Source organism: Rhinopithecus bieti, unplaced genomic scaffold, assembly GCF_001698545.2.
Source record: "Rhinopithecus bieti isolate Rb0 unplaced genomic scaffold, ASM169854v2 scaffold_42084, whole genome shotgun sequence".
In the NCBI taxonomy this organism is placed as follows: Eukaryota; Metazoa; Chordata; class Mammalia; order Primates; family Cercopithecidae; genus Rhinopithecus; species Rhinopithecus bieti.
This window is the reverse complement of record NW_016818934.1, coordinates 3,615,115-3,640,114: the sequence shown is the minus strand read 5'-3', so window position 1 is coordinate 3,640,114 and position 25,000 is coordinate 3,615,115. Positions and strand designations below refer to the sequence as shown.

Sequence of the window (25,000 nt, the reverse complement as noted above, 5' to 3'; positions counted from 1 at the left end):
GTCACTTGTTAAAATTGGTGCATTATAATTTACACACATTAGTTTTAAGTTGTTTTTGACTGCCTACATTTGGAGGTTTTTATCTTGGAGTTGGCTATTGGTAATATTAAAGTTCAAATTATCATATACATGTATTTAACACAAAATAGCACATTTAGACAGATATCAAACTTTACTCCAGACCCTGAACTTCATTTATCTATTAGATAAACATCAATCTTCATAAGTCTACTTCTGCTGAACTGTATTTGGGTACAAATTCTTGTAGAAAAAATTTAAATTTTGTAAATATGCTATAAAAGATGGAACATGTGCAATAGCTTTTCAAGAGGTAACAATGATTCGTACAAAATTATGGGAAATTTGATGTTTAAAATAGTTTCTATAGGCCGGGCGCGGTGGCTCAAGCCTGTAATCCCAGCACTTTGGGAGGCCGAGACGGGTGGATCACGAAGTCAGGAGATCGAGACCATCCTGGCTAACACGGTGAAACCCCATCTCTACTAAGAAATACAAAAAAAAAACTAGCAGGGCGAGGTGGCGGGCGCCTGTAGTCCCAGCTACTCGGAGGCTGAGGCAAGAGAATGGCATAAACCCGGGAGGCGGAGCTTGCAGTGAGCTGAGAACCGGCCACTGCACTCCAGCCCGGGCAACAGAGCGAGACTCCGTCTCAAAAAAAAAAAAAAAAATAGTTTCTATAAATTGAATGAGAAAATCCAAATTTCAGTCTGAAATTTACTTTTAGGAACTTTAATTTCCTACACTGCATTTAACAGCTAGCATTCATAATTTTTAAAAAAAGTTTTCAGTTAACACTTCAACAACCATGCATACCCATACCTGTAAGCAATCTATTAATAAATATATTTGAACAAACTAATCCCTTCACAGAGCTGTATTCTCTCCATTTTATGTATGTTAATAGTCTCTATATATTTGTTAAAAACTGAATTTCTCTCTTTCATCTTCCTCTGATTTGGATGGAATTTGACAACAAATTCCTGGCTTTAAGAGGGGTTTGTTTTCCGCATGCTTATTGAGTGTAGTAAACCCTAACAAGCCATCGGAACCTCAAGAATGATAGCCAAGCAGATAAAAACCATGGAATCTACTGTTGTTTGATATTAAGATGGAAATATAAATGCTAAAAGGAAGTAAGTAAAAGTGCAGTCAGGATCGGCGTTCACATAATTCCTCAGTGCCTGGAGCTCAGGGCAGTGCAGTCAATAGTTATATTGGTAATAACACCTAGTGATACTATTGATATATTGCTAGTCCCTACCTCACAATAATTAATTTGATACAGATTGCCGGAGAAACTTGTTCCGCATTGATTTTTCTATATCACAGTTTCATTCTCACATTATTCCGGGAAGTATGTAGTAGGAGGTTATACAATCTTATTATCCTGTATTGAATGGGAGACAGGTGAAACATGGAAGGGATAAAAATATATTATCAAAATAAGCAAATTTCAGGTGAAGGCTATATTTTGTTAACTTTACCTTGAAATCTTGGGTCACAAGAACTTCATCCTTATGGGGTTTTTGGCTTAGCGTGTGGAAATGTTTTAAACACCAAGAAGTGTTTAAAGGGTTTGGATTGTTGTGGGACTTAACTTGGTGCACCTTCAGCTGCCATTGCTTTTAGAAAATATTAGCTTATGGTCTTCAGATTGAAATACACATTTGGGAAAATCCCAGACTGGGGGCCCAAGTGACCTATGTTTTGGTATTCATGTATTTACTTGTGGTCAGATTCCAAGAATCCATTTATCCATTTATTTGGCAAAGTGTCAGAAATTCAGATGAGCCAAAGAGATTATGAGCGCTTGTGATTAGCTGCTTTGGAGTGGTAGCAGCCAAATGTTTTATCCAGTATTCTTTACTCATTAATGAAGATATTTTCCCCCATGTAACAGCCGTTATCTACATGATAGCATTCATTTGTTTATTTACTTATTTACTCCACAAATATCTTTGAATGCCTACTGTGTGCTAAGTACTTTCCTAGACTCTGGGAATTCAGAAATAGAAATCAACACCAGTCCCTGCCCTCACATTGCTTCCAATCAAGAGGAGGAGACAGATTACCTAAGAAGGCAGTATGAGTACTATGATAGTAGTCTACACAAAAAAAAATTTGATAAGATTTATATAACCCTATGTCCCTTTAGCCAATGTTTAATTCAACCATTATTATTGGAAAATATCAATATTTTATTTCTATGCTTATATAGCTATAACAAAAAAAAGAATGAAATGTCTTTTCAAACTGCCTGATAAGTCAGTATGCAATTTTGATTTTATAGGAATTTTCACTCCCGTGGCAACCATAAATATCGTTAATCAGAAAATCTCTATGACCTTTCTCTGAACAAAGATATAGACCTATATTTAATTGATCCCTTAAAAAAATTCAGTTTAGCAACAATACTTTGTTTTTAGTTTTTTTTTTTTTGATCTTTTAGTTCATCATTTTAATTAAGTTTAGCCTTTCTTTAATCTTTCAGCCTTATCGATAACCATTACTTTTCAGCAATTTCAAAGAGATTACATTTTTAAACGATTTTTAAAAAATCTCCCTGTTAATGGTCATTAACCTTACATACAGCAGATATAATTCTGTATGCTTAGAGGGACCAAACATGAAGTTCTTAAGCAGCCAAAATTACCCAAAAGCCAGGAGAACTTTTATCTCTAGATTCTTTAAAATTAGACCCAAGTCAGATAGATAAGGGGAATGGTAGTTTGGTCAAAATATTACCTACTTAAAAATATAAATGACAGTATTTCCACTTGCAATCCCAGAGTAAGGTTTTGCATATCCGTTTTGAATAACTTTAGTGAAGTTAAGTGATTTGAAATTGAATGCAGTGAGGTAAGCTGGTAAGACAGCTCAAAGCTATTGCAGGTCAAGGAAATCAGGTAAAGTGGAGTCATCCCCACTTTTCAATCCCCTTCACTGGAGAAACGCCGGTGCCATTGCAGTGCGAGTGCAACTGCATCTTTTTATATGTATAGAAGTTTTAAAATCAATTTGATTTTCACTGGTATGATTCTCTAGTGTACTTAATATGCTATGGACAGATTTCTGAGAATAGTAAGAAGCAATTACATTTCTCATGAATATATAGCGGATGAAGCACTCTGATTCATTATTCCATTCTATTTTCAAACATGCTTATGATTTTTTAAAAAAAAAAGGAAAAAAGAAAATTCTTTAAAGTATGAACTAGTAGATCTAAGTTTTAATTATCTCACTAGGTGACATTAGGTAAACCCTTAAACTATTTTGTGCCTCAGTTAATTACCTATAAAATTTGATAAAACCTCCCACCTCTAGTTTTAACTAGCAACATTTAGTTATGTACAATGTATTGTGAAGTCTTTCAATACATGGATTCGAAATTAAATAATTTCCTTATTTCAGATATTTGTTTATTTTTATTTATGAAAGTTTCCTTCTTACTAATGATTGTTAAAAATGCAGAACTCAAGGAGATGGAGGAAGGCAATGAAAAAAAATGTCCACGAAAAAAATTAAACAGCATTAACTCACAACACCAGTTCTAAAACTCAAGACCTTTCTAAATGAACTGGAGATGCACTAATCAAAGATATTTAATTTACTGATTCCAGATGCAATGTGTATGCACCTTGCAATAAATTTTGATCATGAATTGTAAAGTTTGCCATAACTCTTAGTTTACTATAATCCCACCGGTATTAGTTAATCTTGCACTTGCTGCTTTTTATTTTTTCACTAATGGAGTTAATATTTAGTTAGTTCATTCTGTAGCATATGCTCTCCAGTGGTATTGATTTTTTTTTCTTTTCTGTTCTGTGACCTCACTGAAGTGCCAAACGTCACAGGGGAAGTCATTCAGTGTAGAATTTAACAGCAAGAAATTAGAAGTCTGTATCCCACTGATAGAGGAGAAAATTACTTAACCTTGCTTTTTATATAATTGATTCTTTAATGCCTTAATGCAAAGTGTTTTTAAAAACCTCTCTATGCCATATGTTGTGCTATATTTTGGTTATTCTTAAATATACTATTACACTAACTGTAGATTAATTTTGACCCTATCCAAATTATAGCTCTAAGATAGAGTGTCAGAGATAGAGAAAATAAAAAATCCAGAAAATCTCACTGAGAAGCAGATTATAAGACTAAGATCAATTTTAAAATTCAGAGTTTATTTGGGAGTTAAACATGCATACATGTAGCTTCTGTTCAACAGTGGCCAGGCCCTGTGCCTGCTGTTGAACAGCAGGAGGACAGAGCCTCAGCCCAGGCTGAAACGGCAAGAAGGTGCATTGGGAGCAGCATGCGAAGATTGTTGGAGCTTTGCATGCAGGAGATGCCTTCTCTTCTAGGGTGTGCTCCCTTGCAGCAGAACACAGACACTGCTAGCACATGAGTCTGCACAAACTATGGAAACATCTGGACTCTTGACTGAAATTATACCTTTCTTCATCCAGATGTTAGAGTGCATGTGTATCTCATGTACAGACAGCCTTAAACCAAAATAATTTTATTTACTAAATTGGCCGGGTGCAGTAGCTCATGCCTGTAATCCCTGCACTTTGGGAGGCCGAGGCAGGTGGATTGCCTGAAGTCAGGAGTTCAAGACAAGCCTGCCCAACATGGTAAAACCCTGTCTCTACTAAAAATACAAAAATTAGCCGGGTGTGGTGGTGGCCTCGTGTAATCCCAGCTACTCGGGAGGCTGAGGCAGGAGAATCACTTGAATCCGGGAGACAAAGGTTACAGTGAGCCAAGACTGCACCACTGCACTCCAGCCTGGGTGACAAAGTGAGACTCCCTCTCAAAAAAAAAAAAAGAAAAGAAAAGAAAAGAAAAAAAATTATTTACTAAATTTACCTGTGAGTGTTCAATTAAATAACACACTTTCTTTCTTTCTTTCTGCAGACTTCCTCTGTGGACAGACATTTTCCTTCTATTTAAAAAAAAAAAAAAATTCTCCAAATATTTTTCATCAAGTGTCAATAATAGTTCTGGAAGGACATAGAGGCCATTTCAGTGATAAGCAACCGCTTAGTCCCTGGGGCTGCTGGCTGGGGCCATGCTTCTAAGCACTGGATACTGGCTCAAGGGAGAATTTAAAAGGGAGACAGCCAAGACAAGGAGTAGGAAACCAAGTAGGGATGAAAAGACTCGGGGCAGCCTGGTGCAGTGGCTCATGCTTATAATCCCAGCACTTTGGAAGAATGAGGCAGGAGGATTCCCTGAGCCCAGGAGTTTGAGACCAGACTGGGCAACATAGGGAGACCTACAAAAAATTTTTAAAAATTAACCTGGCATAGTGGCACAGCTACTCTGGAGGCTGAGGTGGGAGGATCACGTGACCCCAGAAGGACAGGCTGCAGTAAGCCATGTTCATACCACTGCGCTCCACCCTGGGCAACAGAGCAAGACCCTGTCTCAAAAAAGAAAGAAAGAAAGAAAATAGTGGGGAGGTGAAAGAATGTATTTCCATAGAAGGGGTGGGTGAATGCCATGTTTTTTACTCTTTATTCAAATGGCAAAAGTTTCATATTGTACCCCATATACATGGTATACTCTATATGTGTGCAGGACGCAATATTTAAATGCTCTTACTTATTGAATTCAGAGTTCAGCTTGAGAAGAGTGATAACTGTTTAATCAGCTTCTCCTCTCTCATGTCCACCAACAGAACAGGTCACCTGACCATTCATTCGGCTCTTATAGTTAAATGAGCTCTAAAAATGTACAATATTTTTGCTGTTGGAGACCACAGCAGACATATATGTTTATTAATATTTTCAGGTCATAGTTAAAAGTTAGTGCTGTAGTTTTGTTTGTTCCTTAAAGAAATTTTCAAAATGTCAGATGAGAACAAAACTTATTTTCTATTGGAGCATCACGAATTTCCCCAGAAAACTGAATGTATAGTTAACCTAATTTAGTCAGAATATGCAAATGGATTAAATGTGCTTTTCACATGTAGGAAAAAGTGCTTTAAAACCCTTCATGACAACTAAGGATTTAGAATAGCGTTAGTTGGTATTTCTCTTACAAAGCAGAATGGATTAAAAAGTACAACAAGTATTCGTGGAATATATTTGTACCCCTTCCTAAGGTAGTAGTGATGGGGATTAGCTGTAGGGTAGGATCTCTCTCCCTCAGAAAGTATATTTTCTAGCTGAGGAAGACCAGACTAGGAAGACTTCTAGGAAGACCTAGAACATCAGGTACAAAGGGGCAAAATAAAGGCAATAAGCACTTAGAAGTTCAGCCAAGGAAGGGATGAATCAGTAAGATTTGCAGAAGTTGAAAAAGCCTTATGGAAGAAAAACGTCTTAGGCTGGCCAGGTTGCTATTAAAAAAAAAAAAAAAGAAAAAAAAGAAATACCATCAACTGGATGGCTTAAACAGCATCTGTTTTTCTCAGTTCTGGATGCTGGGAAGTCCAAGATCAAGGCACTGGCAGATTCAGTGATTGGTGAGGGAGCTCTCTTTCTGGTTCATAAATGGCTGTTTTCTTGCTGTGTCCTCACATGGTGGAAAAGTAGGAAGGGAGGTCTCTGGGGTTGCTTTTATAAGGGCATTAATCCCATTCATGAGTGTTCTGCCCTCATGACCTCCCAAAGTCCCCTCCCCCCCCAATACCATCACCTTGGGGGTTAGGATTTAAATGTGTGAATTTGGGGATAAGGGGGACACAGGCATTCAATCCTGAACAAGAGAAGACTTGGATGGCATTCTGATTTTGGTTGCACAAGGAAGAGAGGAGAGGGCACCTTAGGATGGAGAAATGACGTAAGGCAGATGTAAGCAGCAGATGTGAAAAATAAATGCCTGTTAGGCAATAAAGACAGGATGGGCCGGGTACAGTGGCTGAGGCCTGTAATCCCAGCATTTTGGGAGGGCGAGATGGATGGATCACATGAGCTCAGGGGTTCAAGACCAGCCTGGGCAACATGGCGAAACCCCGTCTCTACAAAAAAATACAGGAGAAAAGTAGCCAGACATGATGGTGTGCACCTGTAGTCCCAGATACCTGGGAGGCTGAGGTGAGAGGATCACCTGAGCCCAGGAGGTTGAGACTGCAGTGAGCCCGAGCCTGGATTGTGTGAGTGCACTCCAGCCTGGGTGGCAGAGCAAGACCTTGTCTCAAAAAAAAAAAAAAAAAAAAAAAGGAGACAGGATGGCTCAGCAGCTCAGCAGGTTGAACAAGATTATGGGAGAACCTAGAGACTTTGGGGGGAGAACTTTAGAGTGGAGTCTTTGATGGAGACCATAGGGAGCCATTGCAGGTTCTTGAGCAGAGGCCTGCCATGGTATTTAACAGAAAGTAATTATTCTAGTGCCTTGAAAGCTAGTGCTATTGAATCTGTTGGCTGTTTTTTGTTGTTGTTGCTGATTTTTTTTTTTTTTGCTTGTTTATATTGTTCATATACTCCATCTCCTCTTCATTTGCTATTTACTGCTCATATCTGGTTCAGCATTTTACTTCTCACACCCACCTTTCTCGTACTTCCAGTTTCTAATAACATGTGAGGGCAGAACCAAGAGTGGGTTGGAACATTCACCTGGAACATGGAACCACTGCTGTTGGAGGACCTTGGAGAGACCAGGAAAGCAGGCTCCTGACATTCCAGGCTCTCTGGTCTCCAGCTGTGCTCAGCAGTGATGTAGTTTCCCTGATACAGCATGATGCTGCAGGATTCTCAGAAACCATGCAGGTCACAATGAACTGGTCCTGCAAATGTGCACTTGGAAAGTCCTCGTGTAGACACCTTCCTAAGCAGCAGCTTTTTCTTTTCTTCTTTTTTATATTTAAGGCAGGGTCTCACTCTATCACCCAGGCTGGAATGCCGTGGCCAGTGGTGCAGTCATGACTCACCTCAGTCTTGACCTGCAGGGCTCAAGTGATCTTCCCACTCAGAGTAACCGGAATTATAGGAGTGTACCACTATGCCCAGCTAATTTTTGTCTTTTTTATAGAGACAGAGTTTCGCCATGTTGTGCAGGCTGGTCTCAAACTCCTGGGTTCAAGCACTCTCCCTCGGCCTCCCAGAGTGCTGGGATTACAGGTGTGAGCCATGGCCCCGGGCCTTTAGCAGCAGCTTTTAGTCACTTCCATCCACAGGAGACATTTTATGCCCTAGTTACCCATTACTCTCCAACTTCAAACTAGTTTTTTTCTATAGTCTTAGACATGTTTGAGGCCAGGCTTCCAAGAAACATGCTTCTTCCATGTATAATTTTCTCTCCTACAACTCTACACTGTTAGAATCGCTATGCTTCCCCCGACCACCACCCCTCCCTCCCCTTTTTTTTTTCTGAGATGGAGTCTTGCTCTGTCACCCAAGCTAGAATACAGTGGCGTGATCTCGGTTCACTGCCATCTCTGCCTCCTGGGTTCAACAGATTCTCCTGTCTCAGCCTCCCAAGTAGCTGAGAATACGGGCGTCTACCACCATGCCCGGCTAGTGTTTGTATTTTTAGTAGAGAAGGGGTTTCACCATGTTGGCCAGGCTGGTCTTGACTCCTGACATTAGGTGATCCACCCGCCTCAGCCTCCCAAAGTGCTGGGATTATAGACATGAGCCACCACATCCAGCTCACCAACCCCATTTTTAAAAGAGGAATCCAGTGGCAGCACATATACTAAAATTGGAACAATACAGAGAAGATTAGTATGGCCCCTCTGCAAGGATGACAACAAATTTCTGAAGCAGTCCATATTTAAAAACAAAAGGGGTGAGGGGAATATAGGAGATAAAAAAGTAAGCACTTTAATTTAGGGATGTTTCCAAACCCATTCATTAATTCTGAGAAAGTAAAATGTAGCCAACCTGATGGAATTTTTATAAAAATTGGGAGCTCACTGTCAACTAAATCACATTTATTTAATCTAGTATTAGACTGCCTTTTTTTTTTTAACCAGATGGAAACCATTAGCAGCAATAGTGAACAAATCTATCCAGGCTCCCAGAGGTCATTTTTAACCACCATTAACAATCTGGTTTTCACAGATTAGTAATATGCGAAAGGCAACAGTCCAGTAAAAGATATACAAAAGGCAGCAGAGGCTTCTGTGCTTCTTATTTACCTCACATTTAGCCATTTTAAAAACCCTTTGTAAGTGAGGCATTCGAATCCTCTAAGCTCAAAATTGGCAGATTTTACCCGGAAGATGCAGCAAAATATCTGTTTGAAATAGATGCCGATGCAAAGTGTTAATAAAACCTCTACAAAGCTGATGAAAAGACAAGCTTTTTATTAACATCATCAGTAGATTTGCCTGTGGTTAATATAGTCTCCATTTACTAGCTGCTTGTTTAGTGGTTTCATACCAATGTAAAGCTACTAATTATGAAATAGGAAAGAAATGCATTTTACATATCACATTTTAATTTTTAAATTCAACTATCTAACTGAAACATAATATAAGATAAACAGTCCACAAAATATACTAAAGAGTCAAAAGGAATCTGGTCTATAATTTGATAAGACTATGGTTTCTAGAATTGCCTATTCAAAAATAAAGATCTCATTTAAATCATGCTTTGAGTGGTTGAGAAAGTTGTAGAACAGTAGTGTCATTATGCCCTGCAGATAAACACAGAGATACATGCATGCCTCTTTCTTCTCTTGTTCAGATTCAATATTGTATGCCAGTATTTTTGAAATACACCTTTAAGTGGTTAACTGAGACTGCACATAATATGCATGTATCTTCATTTCAAAATACTGTTTTTCTTGGTTTACACATTAATGATTTGTTATCAACCTTCATGTTACTCTTGTTTTAGATAATAGTGTTTTTCTAGGAATTGCATTGAGGTCTATATTTAAAATGCTTCACAGATATTTCCTCTCTATTTTCTTTTTATATGGAGAAGAAAGCCAAGGTATCAAGGTTCAAGAGTACATCTGAACCTATAGAGAGGTCATGTCCAAGATGAGAATGAGGATGTAGGAATCTAATCTGGATATTAGAGAAGATGCTTACTACTCAGGAACTTAGGGATGCCAAGGATATTATTAGGCTCCTTCCCCTAATGATGCATATGTTCTGGAATATTTGCATATATTTTCACAGATGTATTTACCTACACACACACGCACATGCACAAACACACACAAACATACTCCCCACAGTCATCAAGTAAAATGCACTTGAATTGCCGCTGATAATATCATGTTGAAAATTTTCCTGTCTGTCCATGATACTGTTATAGTTCACCACTTCAGGGAGAAATTCTGTTTCCCTCTTTGCAGAAATTTTTACCTCGGCAAAGAAATCTCCCTGTACTTCTACAAGTGCCCAGGGCCATTACATTCTGTTTTTTGCTGAGGGAACTAAATAGTAAGGAGATCTTTGATGAATTCTGGCCCACGCTGTAATTTAGAATTTACAACCTCCTGGGGTCCTTTTCAGAAACAACTACAAACCTTTTATTGAGTGCTTATTGTATGTTCAGCACTGTGCTAAGCAATGGCCATACCTAGCCCCTGCCCCCAAGTAACACATGGCCCACTGAGTGAGGAAGGGGAGTAAGGAGACAGCACCGTGCTTGAGGCCTGTGCAAGGAACTTTGGGGACAGAGAGGAGGGATGGGGGGAAAGGGAGGGGGATCCATGAAGCCTCAGAGCCCCTTTGTTTGTTCTACCAAACCTCTTCAGACAGAAATGAAAAGCTTGATTAAATTATGTGAGTATTGAGGATAGCAGGTTGAAGTTTTTAAAAATTCTGATTGCCTGAATGATTGGAGTCTGGTTTATTTAGACTGGATGTGTAGACTCAATTCATCACTGTGGATACAGACATTTTCTTTTCTTTTTTTTTTTTTTTTTTGAGACGGAGTCTCGCTCTGCCGCCCAGGCTGGAGTGCAGTGGCCGGATCTCAGCTCACTGCAAGCTCCGCCTCCCGGGTTTATGCCATTCTCCTGCCTCAGCCTCCCGAGTAGCTGGGACTACAGGCGCCCGCCACCTCGCCCGGCTAGATTTTGTATTTTTTTAGTAGAGACGGGGTTTCACCGTGTTCGCCAGGATGGTCTTGATCTCCTGACCTCGTGATCCGCCCGTCTCGGCCTCCCAAAGTGCTGGGATTACAGGCTTGAGCCACCGCGCCCAGCCGGATACAGACATTTTCTTAACTTGCCATCCTAGTTAGCACGTAAGCTAAATAGGAATAATGATCTAACCTTTATTCACAGTATAGTTTTCTTTGGTCAAGGAAGAGCAGTGAAGAGATACCAGCAAGCAAGTAACTGTTCACAAACTAATATAAGTTAACTTATTTTGTCTAAGTTGATTTTTAATTTTTTTTACTTTTTATTTTATTTATTTATTTTTTAATTTTGAGACAGGGTTACCCAGGCTGGAGTGCAGTAGTGCAATCACAGCTCACTACAGCCTCAGTCTCCTGAGCTCAAGTGATCCTCCCACCTCAGCCTCCCAAGTTGCTGGAACTACAGGCACACACTACCACATTCAGCTAATTTTTCTATTTTTGTAGGGACAAGGTTTTGCCGTGTTACCCAGGTTGGTCTTGAACTCCTGGCCTCAAGCAATCCTCCCGCCTCCGCCTCCCAATTATAGACATGAGCCACTGCACCTAGCCTTAAGTTGATTTTTTTTTTTTTTTTTTTGAGACAGAGTTTCTCTCTTGTTGCCCAGGCTGGAGTGCAATGGCACAATATCAACTCCCCGCAACCTCCACCTCCCAGGTTCAAGCGATTCTCCTGCCTCAGCCTCTTGAGTAGCTGGGATTACAGGCATGCACCACCACGCCCGGCTAATTTTGTATGTTAGTAGAGATGGGGTTTCTCCATGTTGGTCAGGCTGGTCTTGAACTCCTGACCTCAGGTAATCTGCCCACCTCGGCCTCCCAAAGTGCTGGGATTACAGGTATGAGGCATCGCGCCCCGCCCAAGTTGTTTTGTTTTTTTTTTTTAAATAAAAACAAACTATCAGTTATTAGGAAACCCCTCCAGGTTTATCAATCACAGCTCAAAGCCTCCTCCCACTTCTTTTTCAGTGTCCCAAATTTTGATGGCCCAAGAAGGCTGGGCCCCTGCCTCTAGTCTTGAGAACCTTTCTATTCAAATCAAGCTTCCTCCCTTCAAGGACAAGTGGGACTCCAATCAGATTTCTACCAGAAATCTTGACTATCCAGACTCCCCTTTTGCCCATTCTAGAAATTTCCTTCCTTGTAAAGGATAGATAGCAGTAGGGGGCTGGAGAGGGAATAACTTCAAGAATCTGCTTTTCTGGAGCTGCCATCACAGGCCGGGCAGGCTCTGCTCTCCTTTTCTGCACCTCCCCTCCATGTTTCAGAAGGATTGTATGTGAGTAAATGAGGACAACATTTGGTTATGAGGACTTCCAATTTCAGGTTATATTAAATAAACTGTTTTGCAGATACTAAAAGAAAATGTAAAGGAAAACTTGCAGAACTAGCCTACACAAAACTAATAATATTTTTTCTCCTTTTTTAAAAGGTGAACACACACAAGAAACTAATTCACCTCATTCACTCAAAAAGGATGTAGAAAATATGGGGAAAGGTAAATGGAAGTTTCAATTCTGTAGAACTTCTCTTAGCTTTAAACGACTGTGGAGATAATAGGAGGATATTTTTGTCCTACACCATATTTTTAGCTTGACAAGCAACATATGAATAATATATGGACCATTGGATGGATATAATTGAGATTAATGCATACGTATCAATCAATACATGACACTGTAATATAATACTTTAAAATAATATATTACATTGATTTATATTCATGGATTTCTGCACAAAATCTATCCTATGTCTATGCAACACTTTTTAAACTGGTAAATATTTTGTCTTATAATAATAAATTGCCATATGTAACAGTTCTCTGGAGAGTTATTTGTAAAGATTAGTAAAATGACTCTTCTTTTTTTTATTAGAAGAACTTCAGAAGGTTTTATTTGAACAAATAGATTTACGGAGACGACTGGAACAAGAATTCCAGGTGTTAAAAGGAAATACGTCTTTCCCAGTATTCAGTAAGAAATCACTTTTATTTCATTGTATCTATGATAATTGATTACGTTTCTATTATTAGGCTTAAGAATGTAATTCTAAGTGTTAAGTGATTGTGCAAAACACACACAGTCTTCCCATGGTCTGCCTAAATATTCATAAATTTTAGTTTTATTTAGGCTTTGAATTGACTCACAGATAGAATTTCTTACAAGAACCTTTTGGTATTTATGTATGGATATACATGTATCTGTATGTGTATGTTGTGCATATTTTAAAATGTGTGTAAATATATAATTAAATATGTAAATATATTTAAATATTTAGATAGATTTAGATTATAGATTTTAAAACAAAAGAACTACTCAGGTATTTACATCCTCTAAAGTAGGGGAAACAAGAAAAAGTTAACTTTCATTCTCAGATTGTTCTGGATAGATAGCTTCCTGATGCTTGAGATATGTATAAATATGAAAATCTAAACTTTAACAGTTCAGTGTACACAAATCTATTTTATTAAATGAAATTGTATAATTGTAGTACTTTTAGATTCCCCATCCATATTTAATGTTAAAATTCCATTCTGAATTTAGAGGCAGGAGATATTGTAGCCTAAAAACTGTTGGTTCTATTCCTAGAGTCTTGGAATTTTCTAAAACTTTATGGTAGGTGTCCAGAGTTTTAAAATTCACCTGACCTGGTCTGGGTCACATCTGGACAAATACATCACAGTAGTGTTTTTCAAGCTTTCTGGAGTTTGATTTAGTCATCTTCCCCTCTCCAGAGAAAGGACAGTGGGAAAATAGTATACAAACTTTTTTTTTTCTTTTTGAGATGGAGTCTCACTCTGTCACCCAGGCTGGAGTGCAGTGGCACAATCTTGGCTCACTGCAATCTCTGCCGCCTGGGTTCAAGCAATTCTCCTGTCTCAGCCTCCCGAGTAGCTGGGACTACAGGCACACACCACCACACCTGGCTAATTTTTGTATTTTCAGTAGAGGTAGGGTTTCACCATATTGGTCAGGCTAGTGTCGAACTACTGACCTCAGGTGATCCGCCTGCCTTAGCCTCCCAAAGTGCTGGAATTACAGGCATAAGCCACTGTGCCTGGCCTGCAAACTTATTTTTCTAATTATATATATTTAAAATTAATTTTTTCCAGGGCACTGTTTTAGAATGTCAGCATGCTTCTTATTAACCCAGAAATCACAAAACTCAAGTTGGCAATTCCTGTGCCAGATGATTCCTGTATCAGCACCTGGAAGATTTTTAAATAATTGTGATAATTCCAATAATGCCAGCCTGAAGGTTTTCATTCATTAGGGCTTCCTAAATGTAATCATTGGCACAACTGAATGACATGCTTAGGTAGCATTTTTGAATAGCACCAGGTTCCTGCTAACATGTCAAACTGAATTTGACCAGAACATTTAAAAGTGAGGATTCAAAATGTAGAGGTAACTGCATGATGGAAGAGAACTCTGACCACAAGGAATGGGAGGGTCTGCAAAGTGTGTCCTCTCTGCATACTCCAAAGGAGGTTGGAGTTCATGGTACTTCAGTTATTTTGAATTCAGAGAATGCCTGCAGGGCTTTAGAATGCGATTGAAAGGAGGAGAATGGGCAATAGCTTTTGATAGCATAATTAGGAATATTGTGATACTTACAGCTTTGAGAAAAGGAGAAACGTTTAAAGTATCTTTGAAACCATAAGAAACAGGTGCTTTGAAAGGATCTAGGATTCTCTAACTTTTGAAACTGTATCTTAAGAAATACTGCACAGTTCCTTGCCCCAATGAGAGGCATTGAATAATATGTTTTTCCAATAGCTGATGTTTATCTAACTGTTGAGTTTGCAGGTCCCTGCTTTTAGATCTAGCAGAGTGGGTCCAAGTCCCGTTGAATCCCTAACATGCCCTTCTAACTCCCTATGAAACCTCTGTAGTCATAATTCATCCCATTAATAAAAGCTAATTCATATTCATTCTAAGGAATTAAGTAATCCATAATAATTTATATTTTTCTTAGTAACTGCTCTGTAATACAACATGTTTCCGTTAAACAAAATGTTAGAATGTGAGGTACTGGCCAGTGTCAATTCAGACCTCTCATTCATCATTTTGATGTGCATTAATATGTATGTTCTGTGATTGCCACATATATGAAACACTTCAATTAAACAGTAACAAAAAAATTTCCTCTTTCTTATCTGTAACATACTCCACTGACCAAGGAAGTGGCATGTGTGTGCCCAAGTTTAAATAATGCGTGGTTTAGATACACCACAAAGAGGCAGTCAATTTCACACGGATGAAAATAGCAAATGCACATTATGTGCTTGTTAACTAAATGTGAGGGGCCGTGAGGCTAGGAGACAGATTTAGATTCACTCAGATGAAAAGGGGAAAACCGAGCTTTGCGAAGCCTCTCGGAAAGAAGCATAGGGAAATTCTTGCGAGAGTTGTGCAAAGCTTTTTACTAGGAGGTGAACAGATGCTCACAGTCACCACACTTAAACTCCAGTTCACATAGAGCACTGTGGACCTAGGCTAGGAGCTGTAGCATGTGAGAATTAAGAATCTAGGCTCAAAACTTGGCCAGACCTGAGTTCATTTTCAGGCTCTGCTACTTGCTGGTTGTATGACCTTGGAAACTGTAAAATGGGGCAGATAATTCCTGTTGCATAGAAGAATGAGAGGACTAAATGAGAGATCTATGCGAAGTGCTGTGCACATGCTGGGCACAGGATAAGTGCAATTATGATGGTGATTATGAAACAGAAAGATGAAAAGGAGAGGAACAGCACTGAGCTCTAGAAAAGCATTTCTAAACTTGGGTCCAAATATTTGGCTTCTGGCTAGGCACAGTGGCTCACACCTGTAATCCTAGCAGTTTGGGAGGCTGAGGCAGGCAGATCACTTGAGGTCGGGAGTTCGAGACCAGCCTGGCCAACATGGTGAAACCCCATCTGTACCAGAAATATAAAAAATTAACCAGGTGTGGTGGTATGCTCCTGTAATCCCAGCTAGCCAGGAGGCTGAGCAGGAAAATCACTTGAACCCGGGAGGCAGAGGTTGCAGGGAGCCGAGATCATGCCACTGCACTCCAGCCCGGACAGCGAGACTCAGTCTCAAAAAAAAAAAAAAAAAAAAAAAAAAAAAAAAAAAAAAAAAAAAAAAAAAAAAAAAAATTGGCTTATTGCCATGGTTCTGAGGTTTAATGAGGACCACAGGAATGATCCTAAGCATGGAGAGGGTACAAATACAGATAACAGAAAGGAGGGGCAGGTAGAGGAGGAGGAGGAGGAGGAGGAAAAGGAGGAAGAAGGGATAGAGGGAAAAAGGAGAAGGAAGAGGAAGAGGCAGAAAAGGAGGAAGAGGGAAGAAGACGGAGGTGGAGGAAGAAACAAGTCTCCACACTTGGGGAGCAGCAGTTGGGAGGAGGAAGAGAAACAAGCAAGTCTCTGCACTTGCTGGAATGGAGGCTTCCAGAGCTGCTTTCCACTAATACTTATGTGTAGCCCTGATGGGGAAATCTGGGGAGGAGAAAGCAGATTTCTCCTATAATGGCAGCCATTTGCCATTACAGCAGAGGCAGAGAAGCATGGCAGGTCATAGAGATGGTTCCAGGTGTGGATACTGACTGCTCTACTCACTAGCTGAGTAACCTTGGGCAAGTTCCCTGATCTCTTTTCAACAGTATAGCAATACTGCTACCTACCTCCTGGGGTTGTGGAGAGGATTAAATGAGTGAAAGGCATGAAGTGCTTAGCACAGTGACAAATGCATAGTAATTACTATGAAATGTGAGTTGTTGCTATTATATACAGTTTTAAAGTTTGATGCTGACATTCTTGTAGTGACTGTATAGTAAACTAGCTAATGTAAGAAACCAGAACTTGTAAAGGTTTATTGAGCTGTCATTATAGAGGGTGGAACAGGCAGTGAAACTTGTTTTGATACCAAACAATAAGGTTAATCAACAAACCGGGTAGGACACAACAGAGAGGTAGGAAGGGTATACTAAGGAAAGAGGAGAAGCTGGAATTGAGTGGGAGTAGGTGTTTGGGGAAATGGATTAGGAGGGGCTCCACTGTTATCAAGGTTACTTTGAGATGAAAATAGGATGGCTGGTCAAACATGTTTTGTAATGAATATCATGTTCAGTTGTACAGGAGTAACTTATTAAAGGTGACCCCCAATGCCACCATTCCAAACTCCCCCCTCACAACTGGTCTATCATTTTTGCAGCTGTAAATCCAGAAGTTATTTTTGCCACTGCATCGTTATGTACACCTTGCCCAGCAATTGTATCTCTTCTTCCTCTCTTTTCCTCCAACACCCTATGCCTTCCTTTATTACAGCATTCATCCTTTTACTGTAGTTTTTATTCATTTTGATTTATTCCCACTAGCCATCTTAAAACCTCAGGGCCTAGCCCCGAGCCTGGGACTTGCTAAAGGTGGCAATGAATGGAGAAGGGACCTGCTAAAGGTGGCAATGAATGGAGAAGGCCCTCACCAGCAGGGTGCCCTGCATCCTCACCTCCCTTCTCCACTCCAGCCCTTTCTGCCTGCTGCTCTTAGCCCTGTCTTCCTAAAACTCTAGATTTGGCACCAAGTCTTCACCTCAAGAAGCTAGAATGATTTGCCCTGTTTATCATGGTATATCTAAGTTAACTCTTCTCTGACTCTCAAAACCTGCCATAATTGTATGCCCCCCACTCCACCGCCGCAACCTCTCCACCCTTATTTCTGCTTCTCCCCAGGCTCAGCCCCAGTTACCTGGCAGACCACTCTCACCCCTCTCCCTCCACCTCTGCACACCGTCTCCCTCTAGTCCAGAGTGCCTCCCCTCATTCAAGTCCTCCTCCTTATCTGGGACACAGCTAAAGTTTTGCCACATCCAAGAAGCCTTTCCACTCTTGCAGCAGGCAGCATTTTCTGAAGTCCTGTTGTGTTCATTTCTAGTACCATGAGTTTTCTGTGTTGACTCCTCTGTTTCATTCTCCTCTCCCCACACCTGCATTGTAAATAGATTCAGGGAAGGGCTACTCAGAATGTTCTTCCGTTGCCACCTGCAGCACCTGGCATATTGTGGGTACGTAACACACTCTCAATAAATGATTGATAGGAACGTTGGGGTCATACCCGAAGAGATTAAAACTGACAATGGAGGATGAAATTGGATCACTGAAGTCTGTTGTATAAAGGAGAGTATCCAGGGCTCATGAGTAGAATCCTTAGATTTGCAGATCTAGTGACAAATTCATGGCACTTAGAAGAACTGAGTGGAAAGGCCAGTTGGTTATTACAGGAAAGCACAAATGAATGGGGCTTTATGAAAAATGTTAGATTTTATCTAAAATGTCATCATTTTAGATTCTTATAAAAAAATTGCTCTTCCAAATTACTGTTAAGAGTCCTTGTTATTAAAAACAAACTACGTCTCATCTCTCTGAATATGGTTGTCTACGTTTTTCACCTGTGGCCATTATTGAATTTATTTTATGTTCAGTGGTTCCCTTCTTTCCTTCCTTTTTCTTTCTTTTTGTAGCATACTCTGGAAGATGAAGTGTGGGGTGGGGGCAGCGGGGCAGATTCCAAAATACTGTACAGATTAAAAGCTTTGGTCCTTTCAGTAGGAGATGGCTATGAAAAAAAAATTTAAGTTTTGGCTGGGCACAGTGGCTCAGGTCTGTAATCTCAGCACTTTGGGAAGTCGAGGCAAGAGGACTGCTTGAGCCCAGGAGTTCAAAGTCAGCCTGGGCAACATGCTGGGACCCTGGCTCTACATAAACACACACACACAGATTAGCCAAGCGTGGTGGCATGCACATGTAGTCCCAGCTACTAAGGAGGCAGAGGTGAGAGGATCACTTGAACCCAAGTTCAAGGCTGCAGTGAGCTGTGGTCACACCATTGCACTTAAGCCTGGGTGATACAGCAACACCATCTCTCAAAAAAAAAAAAAAGGTTCAGTGGTTCTTTAAAATAGAGATAACAAAATGAAGACGTTGTAAACAAATTGAACCCCAAAGCCCACTGCTTGCTTAGAACATTCCAGGTGAACCAGATGTACCCTATGGGTTTGTCTTCTTATGGTTCTAGGAATGTAGCCTAGATACTCTTTATTGCTGTTTGGAAAACCCTTGGGCTTTTCCTGCTGTCTGAGTTTGCAGTGTGCAGCCTTGCTGTTGTGTTGGCTGACATGCTGCACTTCAGTGCTTTTCTTTGCTACTTCCTTTTATATTATTATTTTCCAAAAATAGTTGGGTTATAAGTGATTCTCATTAGAGAATGATTTTTTCCATCTCCAGTTAAATTGTGTCTTCATCAACCTTTAGAACATAGAAAAAATATGGCTGGGCGTGATGGCTCATCCTGTAATTCCAGCACTTTGGGAGGCCAAGGCAGGTGGATCACTTGAGGTCAGGAGTGTGAGAGCAGCCTGGCCAAAATAGTGAAACCCCATCTCTACTAAAAATACAAAAAAATTAGCCAGGCATGGTGGCGCATGCCTATAACCCCAGCTACTCGGGAGGCTGAGGCAGGAGAATCTCTTGAACCCGAGAGGCAGAGGTTGCAGTGAGCCGAGATCGTGCCATGGCATTGCAGCCTAGGCGACAGAGTGAGACGCTGTCTCAAATTGAAAAAAGAAAAAGAACATAGAAAAAATTTTAGATTTTTGTATGTTTGCCAATTAACAATCTTCATATCTCAAAGCTATACACATCCTTGTTGTGGAAAATTTTAAGTATGCAGAAATAAAAGGAAAGGAAACAAAATCACCCATAATCTTTCCACCTAGAGATAACCACTCTTAATATTTTGGAGTTTCAGCCTTTTTAAATGCATATTAAATGCTTTTATAAAACAAAATGAAATGTAATACACAACATTTTTTACTTCCTTTTTGTTTTAGCTAAAATGTGCCTCTTTCCATTACTACACAGCAGTGTATAAATATACTGTTACATTGGACATTAAGGTTTGCCCAAGTTTTAGATGGTGGACACCCTTGTAACTAAGTCTTTGCATGTATCCACTATTATTTCCTTAGGTTAAACTCCTAAAAGTGTTGCTGTGTCACAGGGCATTAAATTTTTAAAGGTCTTAACATATAATTTCAAGTTGCTTTTCAGAAAGTTTGGACTAATTTCTCCTCCCATCTTTGGAAGAGCATGTATCATCTTTTCATTTAATCTTTGCTAACTTAAGTGGAAATTTTGGTATTTCATATTATTTCCTTTTCTTTCATTGCTGGTGATGTTGAACATTTTTCATGTGTCTAACATCCTTTCATGTGTTTTGTGAATGCCCATTTATGTTCTCTCCCCATATTTCCGTCGATGTGTTCATTTTCTTATTGATTTGTATAAACCCTCTATATACTAAAATGTTAATTCTTTGACATGTTGCAAGTATTTTTTGGTTTGTATCAATTACTTTTAAATGTTGACTATGGTGTTTTATGTTTGGGGAGTTTAATCTGTTTGTAATTTATTGGCATACCAAAGTTTTAAATTTCTGTCTAATCAAATCAACCAGTCTTTTCCTTTACGATTTTTGCCTTTTATGTTCTTCCCCACTCCAATCTTTAAAAAAAATTACCATTTTTTTCTAATACTTTAATGGCTTCTTTTCTTTTTTTCATGTTAACTTACAGAATTATATTAAGTGTACTATCATAGAATGATGAACATGAGTTAAGTTAGGACTAGTTTTCACCATTCCACTCTGAATTGCCCTTAGCTGTTTCCTCCACTAAAATTAGAATCTTCTGTGATCCCAGGGAAGTAAGTGCTCCAGCCAGGTTGGCTTCAGGCAGCCCCTCCTTCCTAATTCATCTTAGTTTACTACCCTGGTCAAAGGCATCTTGGATCCCTAGAGGCTCAGAGGAAAGTTTTCTCCTTCACAGAGGGCGACCTGCTTGCCATGTGCTCCAGTGTCTGGAACCACACTGATTTTCCTGGAGGCCTTCGGGCCAGAGTGCAGGACCAAGTGTTGGAACCAGGGCAGTTTGTGGAGGGCTAGTTCCCCTGTTGTCCTGTACCCTTTGACCCACCTCTAGAGCATCCTGACCTGGTGAGGTGGGTGCCAGCTCCTCACATAGTTCCTTATGCCTAATTGTTGTTGGTGTAAATCAAAATCTTTCCCTCATTTCCCCTGCACAGGAAAGACAAGTGGGTGCATGGAGCCCAATCAAGTCAGTTTATTTTGTCACCAAAAAATTTTTCTTTCTTTTTTTTTTTGAGACAGAGTCTCACTTTGTCACCCAGACTGGAGTGCAGTGATGCAATCTCAGCTCACTGCAGCCTTGACTTCCGAGGCTCAGATGAATCTTCTACCTCAGCCTCCTACGTAACTGGGACTACAGGCGTGCGCCTCCATGCCCAACTAATTTTTTGTACTTTTAGTAGAGACAGGGTTTTTCCATGTTTCCCAGGCTGGTCTCAAACTCCTGGGCTCAAGCAATTTTCCTGCCTCGGCCTCCTAAAGGGCTGGGATTATAGGCTTGAGCCACCACACTCGGCCTGTCATCAAAGTTTAACATGCTGGAGCAAGAAAAGACCTAAAAGAGCACGTTATTTCACATCTTTGTTTCTTTAGATAAAGTTCTGAGGCTCCAGAGTGGGGTAGTTACTATAGATGGCAGACTCTCAACCTGCTGGTGAATAATTCTGTGTGTTTTTACTCCTCATTTATTAGCTAGCCCCTGCTGTGTGCCAGACACTGTGGTAGGCCTTGAAAATTTTTAAAGTGTCTAAACGTATCTTCCTGCCCTCTAAGAACTCAACTGTTTAGCAGGGAGACAGATAGATAACAACTAATCATAGTGTGTATTATGGATGCATTAATACAGGTATGGACAGGGTACTGGAGAAGTACAAAAAAAAAGGGTAAATAATTTTGGCAGGAGGGGCTGCAGAATTGGAGAAGACTTCCTGGAGGAGGTAATATTTGGACTGGACTTTAAAGAAAAGGCAGTTGTTTACTGCAAGGGCAAGACTACAGCAGGGGCAGAGGCACAGAGGCTGCAAGTATAACGCATAGTTGGGGATTGGAGAGTGGTTTGGTGGCTGGTGGGGTGCAAGGGATTTCCTCTGTGTCCTTGGCTGCAGCCAGCTGAGCCATATGCAGTTCCCCTCTCCTCCTTCCATGTCTTTATATAGAATGCTGTTCTCCACGTGTCTGCTCAAGCAGCTCTTCCCTCTAATGCTCCCAGAATGAATGACAGCTCCTCTCTCAATCTTTGCATGACACCACATACCTCCCTCTATTACAGTGACTTTGACATTAAAATCAGAGGTGACAGTAGGGATTGGGTCTTTTTTAAAAAATTAATTAGAACATATGTTTGGGGTTGGATAAGAAATTCAAATCTTATGAAAAGGTAGAAGTTGAAAAAAATAAAAAGAACAAAGCCTTTTCATCTCTAAGTACCCAGGATCTCATGAGTGGTAAAGGATTTACTATCTTGAAAGTGTTGGAAAGTCATTGGAGATTTTTAAGCAGGGAATTAAAGGTATTTGGAGAGGAAGGGACTGGAGGCCAGGTGGTCAGTTGGAAAATAATTCAGGGATGAGGTGCCTGCATGTGGGAGGTAACGATGGCAAAGAGGGGAGAAGATGAAGGTAGAACACATAGAACTCACACACTAGTTGATGGTGGAGATGAAAAGAAGAGAAGAAAAGATAATGATGAAGTTTCTGATTTACTCAAGCTGCTGCCCTATCAACCACAAATTCAATATGAAATCATGCTAATTTCTCCTTCAGTGCAGAAAAAGGCAAAGTTAGCCAAGTCCACACTTTTAAAAGGATCACATGGAGAAGATGTAACACCAAACTGCATTTGGAAGTCATTTTTTCCCTAATGCAATAAATATGATCAATATGTAGAATAGCAAAAATATTTTGCATGACAGTATCTCTTAAAGTTTTCTTCTCAGATTAAGGTAAGGTCTGTAGAAAGGCACCAGGACAAAGGAGGGCTATAAAATAAAGCTGATCCCAGGGTGAGTTTGCTGCACAGGAGAGTCAGGACAAAGTACTCTCTCTTAGGAGTGAGATGAGCTGCAGTGAAGCCAGGTAGGCATTTTTCACGACCCACATCTTATTTACCCAGAAGGTATTATGTGCAGGAGGGGCAGCATTTCCTATGCTCAGCTGTATCCAAGGCCTGCCCCTCCTCACTCGTGCTGGACTTCTGAAGACAGTATGGGGAGTGGAAGCTCCCAATACCTGTGATTTGCACAAGTGTGCAAAGGTTAAAGAACATGATTGTGTGGGATGTTTCTGTGTAACCATATGCAAGAGATAATACTAGACGGAATATGAGATACTGTAAAATATAAGACACACTCTCAGAATTTACTGTCTAGTCTGATTAAATTATAGAGGGTTGAAAACATTCTTCAAACAAGCATATAATTTGCCTATGAAAAAAAGACTTAAAAGTAGGGGGGCTGTCCATGGGACTGTCAATAATGTTTTTACTAGCTAAACTAAAAGTAGATGTTACACTTTAGTTAATCTTTCTCTATCTCTCTCTCCTACCAGATAATTTTCAGGATCAGATGAAAAGGGAACTAGCCTACCGAGAAGAAATGGTGCAACAGTTACAAATTGTAAGATGCATTTCTACTTAAAAATAAATTCAACTTGATTGGTTTGTTTTCAGACTACCCGATATGTATGAAACTTTTCACGTTTTTGCATGAAATCCTTTGGTCCACTTACCGCTCAGCTGGCTTAGATGCTAATTACCAAGAGATTTACTTAGACACAGGATAAACAGATGTGGCAGTATGTTTCCTCTAAATGTAACTACCTACCATGTGTTAATAGACAGATGTGTAAATTATCTCTGTGGGTAAACCAAAGGTACCTGCATTTTCTTCCATTATGCAAACTTCCCAAACACAGTGCTCAGTGAAGGGCTCATTGAAGGGCAACTGTCTTCTATCCTCTCCCTTCACTACCCACACTTGAACTGGGCCCTCCACTACCAATAAAACACAATTAATGAGCACAATTAATCAATTAAATTCACTTGAAGGATGATGAAAAGAAATAAATGATTTCCAAATGAAATGTATTACTCTATCCTAATCATTTCTAAAATGGACACTCACTAAGATCTATTTATATGGGAACAAAACCAGGAAGATGTCTGATAAGTAAATGTAGTGGTTTTGTTTTGGGTTTTTGTCTGCTTTCTGAATTTTTTGCCCTTTGTCCCCATGTAGATACATCTAGTATTATTCATTAGGGCTTTTAAAGGAGTCTCCCAAGCTTCTTCATTTTCATGAGTACAATGGGGAAAATTATTTCTGCTCAATATATTCAAGATATATTTAATCACCTGGATAAAAAACACCTACTGATCCTTAGTGATATTCCCAGCATAATTATTACACTTTGGGTTGCTTGACATTTCTGTACTGATCCATGCTAAGTTTCAACCATTAAGCATGGATCCATGCATATGTGCCTGTCTTGTGTACAGAGCCATATCTAGTTCTTTTGTCAGGATTATTTAAGAAAGGTAGTTATTAATGTTTCCATTCTTCATTGGAGAAATCATGCCAGTGTTAGTGACGACTCCTAACAGTCATTTTTGAAGCAATTGACTTTCCTTGATCTCAAGTGATCGTTAACAACTCTCAGTTCTGAAAACCACTACATAAGATGCTGCTTAAAGAAGATTTTTTTCGGCCGGGCGCGGTGGCTCAAGCCTGTAATCCCAGCGCTTTGGGAGGCCGAGACGGGCGGATCACGAGGTCAGAAGATCGAGACCATCCTGGCTAACATGGTGAAACCCCGTCTCTACTAAAAAATACAAAAAACTAGCCGGGTGAGGTGGCGGGCGCCTGTAGTCCCAGCTACTCGGGAGGCTGAGGCAGGAGAATGGCGTAAACCCGGGAGGCGGAGCTTGCAGTGAGCTGAGATCCGGCCACTGCACTCCAGCC

At 40.0% G+C, this 25,000-nt stretch overlaps 1 protein-coding gene across 1 annotated transcript in view; it reads left to right on the top strand.

Annotated features, from left to right (window-relative positions):
- Positions 1 to 25,000, top strand: part of SKOR2 (SKI family transcriptional corepressor 2) — a 44,049-nt gene that overhangs the window by 6,370 nt on the left and 12,679 nt on the right. The window contains 3 exon segments of the mRNA XM_017857799.1: positions 12,508 to 12,573; positions 12,950 to 13,048; positions 23,589 to 23,656. Coding sequence (XP_017713288.1) covers positions 12,508 to 12,573; positions 12,950 to 13,048; positions 23,589 to 23,656 — 233 coding nt within the window.